At 33.2% G+C, this 3,423-nt stretch overlaps 1 protein-coding gene across 1 annotated transcript; it reads left to right on the top strand.

Moving 5' to 3' along the window:
- The first annotated feature begins 1,630 nt into the window (after positions 1 to 1,630).
- LOC148621568 (B1 bradykinin receptor-like) lies at positions 1,631 to 2,901 on the top strand. Its single transcript, XM_088574001.1, has one exon. The coding sequence runs from the start codon at positions 1,631 to 1,633 to the stop codon at positions 2,756 to 2,758; it is 1,128 nt and encodes a 375-aa protein (XP_088430127.1). The 3' UTR covers positions 2,759 to 2,901.
- The last annotated feature ends 522 nt before the right edge of the window (positions 2,902 to 3,423 follow it).

Raw genomic sequence — 3,423 nt, forward strand, 5'->3', positions numbered from 1 at the left:
CAATTCCCGAAAAGGCTCATTTACTTTAATAGAATGTTGTACGATGATTAATGTTATATGAATCTTTATTTAATTAACAGACCCTCATTAAAAGTGCGATTATTAAATTATGCATGTTAGTTCCCAAAATAAGAAATAATATATAAAAAAAACCTTGTTGAATTTTTACCTGGTTCGACGTAAGATCACGTAAAATCGCCTAGTAAAAGGATATTTGTGTAACTTTTTGATTGTTTAACTTCCAATGTTCAGTCTTTTTGATCAGGGAACATCAAATGGAGAATTTAGGATCAAGGATGCAGGGGGGCATTTATGAAGTCTATGAAACATTTGTTTTGAGTTTTTAATCTGAACTAATTTAATTTGATTGATTACTTCTCATATGGGCAAGATACTAACTTCTTGGTACTGTGACGTCATTTAAATCGACTGCAAAGCATGTCATAACTAATGGTTATCTCAGCAGTGTCTGTAAACAAACAATGGACGAAAGCATGTATACCAAACATTTTCAAAATTTATCTAAATGAAAGATATCTTCTGTATTAAGATATGGTGGTGACTGATCATGATCACAATCTCTGTATCAATGGTCATATGTAAAATGTACTAAAATACTGTCTTATCGCGAGGACGCATGATTTTCCTCCAAATGTCATTATCACTAACCTTCGGGCCTTTTCGCGTCTTGAAATATACTAAAATCATGTGTTATAAGCTCTACATAAAATAGTTTACTGGTATCCCCATCTTAAATGGCCATTCCTTTCAACTTTTGCGTATTGAGTTTTTGCGTATCAGTTCGGTTATTTGGTAATTCCCAATTTAGTAAACTTTTCATTTGAAAATAGCATAAGTAGAGGATCTCATGAAGACTTATTGACAGGAATTCAATATTTTTACCCATGTCTTTTCAAACAGGAATACGCAAAGACAAATCAAAATACTATTTGAAGGCAGAAAAAAGAAACCGTAAATAAAATTGTTTGAACTAATTTAAACTTGATGAAGAATGCATAATATCAATAGAAACACTCGGTAATGTTCTTACTTTTTTGTCATAATTGAGTGTTAATTTATTTAGATTTTGTACTTCATTAGCCTTGCTCTATAACGTTAAAAACAATTTCCATCGGATATGGCTTTGCGTTTGCAGAACTTCGACTAAAGTTATTCTGAACATCCCTTGTACTCAGTGGGACAATATAGATCGCTTTTAATGGGGATTTACCTGGAAATAACGATGTATCTACCAATGACTGAAAGGAATGCTCAGTTTTCCTGTCATTTCTGAAGGCGTGAAAATGAAATTATATATATTTAGATCACATTCTGGCGCTTTTGGAAGCAACGGTTTACTTACTGTTTATTTATTGGTTACTTTGTGGTTCTTCGTTGGATGTGTACTAGTATTTAAATGGTCTTCCAACATTTCGGTATCATAATTCCTCTGGAAAATCTATAAAAACGGCATTTACCTTTGTATTTGATTTTACATGAAATTACTAGTTATTCAAATATTTCTGCCGAAGAAGCTTTGTGAGAAACATTTCTGATATTCATTTGTGCTATACCTATAATGAAACATTTGTATTCGTAAATACCGAAACAGTGGTACTAAACAGCAATAATGAATTCCTCAGATGAAAATGCATACGTTGACTATACAGATTTCCCCGAATACAAAAACGGAGTTCTCTTGTGGAAGATTTTTCCTCCTATATTGATCATATTTGGTACCTGTGGCAATATTTTGTCAATATTAGTCCTTTGTCGAAAGAATATACGAAAGTCAGTGTGTAGTATTTATCTTATTGTACTGTCTGTTATGGATCTAGTGGTGTTGTATACAGGTTTATTGCGACAATGGATTGTCATGACTTTTGACATCGACATTAGGAAAGCTAGTGCATTTTGGTGCAAGCTGCATATGTGGATAGTTTACTTCTCACTTGATATGTCGTCATGGATCCTAATAGCAGTCACCATCGAACGAGTCTGCCTAGTATGGTTCCCTCAGATGGCAAAATCCAAATTTACGAAGCGTGCAGCCGGTATAACTATTGTGGTAATAGTTTCAGTCTTATTTTTTGCTAACTGTCATATATTTTTTGGTTTTGGCGATAAAGTTGTTAATAATAATGGAACTTTCGTTGCGCAAAAATGCGACAATCTTTATGAAGGGTATGCTAAGTTCTGGGCTGAAGTGTGGCCTTGGCTAGATTTGACTCTTTTTTGTGGAATACCGTTTGCATGCTTGTTGATCGGAAACTTACTTATATTCGGAAAGGTTTTGGCCTCTCAACGGGCCATCAAACGACAGACTGCTCCTGCAAGAAATCCAGATAAGTCAAAAACACACAAAAACGGAACCAAGCTTTCGTCCATGAGCGTTATGCTTTTCACTCTTAATACCGTTTTCTTGATTTGTACAACACCAATTAGCATTTACATGATAGGTTGGCCTACTTGGCGCGAAACACTTTCTGGCAGGGGCTATGCCGTTTTAGACATGATGTGGGCAGTTGTAAACATGATGATGTATTTGAATAATACAATTAACTTTCTTTTGTATATTCTTAGCGGAAGTAGATTCAGGCGCGAGTTTATTGACATGTTCCGGCGAAAACAGCAAGAAAACGCTACAGTTATGCATAATGATTCAGTAACAAGAGTTAATTGCGTGATAACGGTTCCTGTTCGTCGTGCTGGAGATAAGACAGAAGCAGGAGTACATAGTGTTGAAACAATTTCTTGAAGATTAACTATTGTACATGAATGGATTAAGTTTTAAACATTTTTATACCAGTTCTAAACTGTGAACAACGAAATCTGAACTTAGTTTATAAGATAGTGCTATATACATATATTTTTTTAGAAATACTTTCAATGTCTATTACAGAAATTCCACCAACAATAGTTCAATAATCACTTAATGTCATTTATCTTGGAGTATAAATTAAAGATTTAAACTTCAATTTCCGAGTTTAACGTTTAAACTCCGACAATAAAGTTTGAAATTAAGAAGTTAACATTGAAAATCCAATGTTAAACTCGAACATATGACGTACAAATGGATGATTTAATAAAGTATCAAAATTCAACATCATTTCTGAAAGTCAAATGTTAAAACGAGAGAAAAAAAAACGTCATTTAAGTTTTTTTTTAAGACGAAAAAAATATGAGAAATGGCAACCACAAGAAAAATGTCAACAGCATCTCTTTCTTTGAAACATTGTTAATTTTAAACATGTAATATCAAATTAACAATCCTCTCATTCCTTTTAAAGTGAAAAATTCCAAAGAAACGTGCTCCTCTTATTTCGATGTTGTTTTCTGAAAGTTCATCTGAAAAATATTTCATGTTTAATGTTTGAATTATGTCATGTCGTATGTATCATGTCGGAAAACTACCGCAGTGGT

This window comes from Perna viridis, chromosome 3, assembly GCF_037379345.1.
Source record: "Perna viridis isolate PV_CMFRI_1.1 ecotype Kerala chromosome 3, ASM3737934v1, whole genome shotgun sequence".
NCBI classification, from domain to species: Eukaryota; Metazoa; Mollusca; class Bivalvia; order Mytilida; family Mytilidae; genus Perna; species Perna viridis.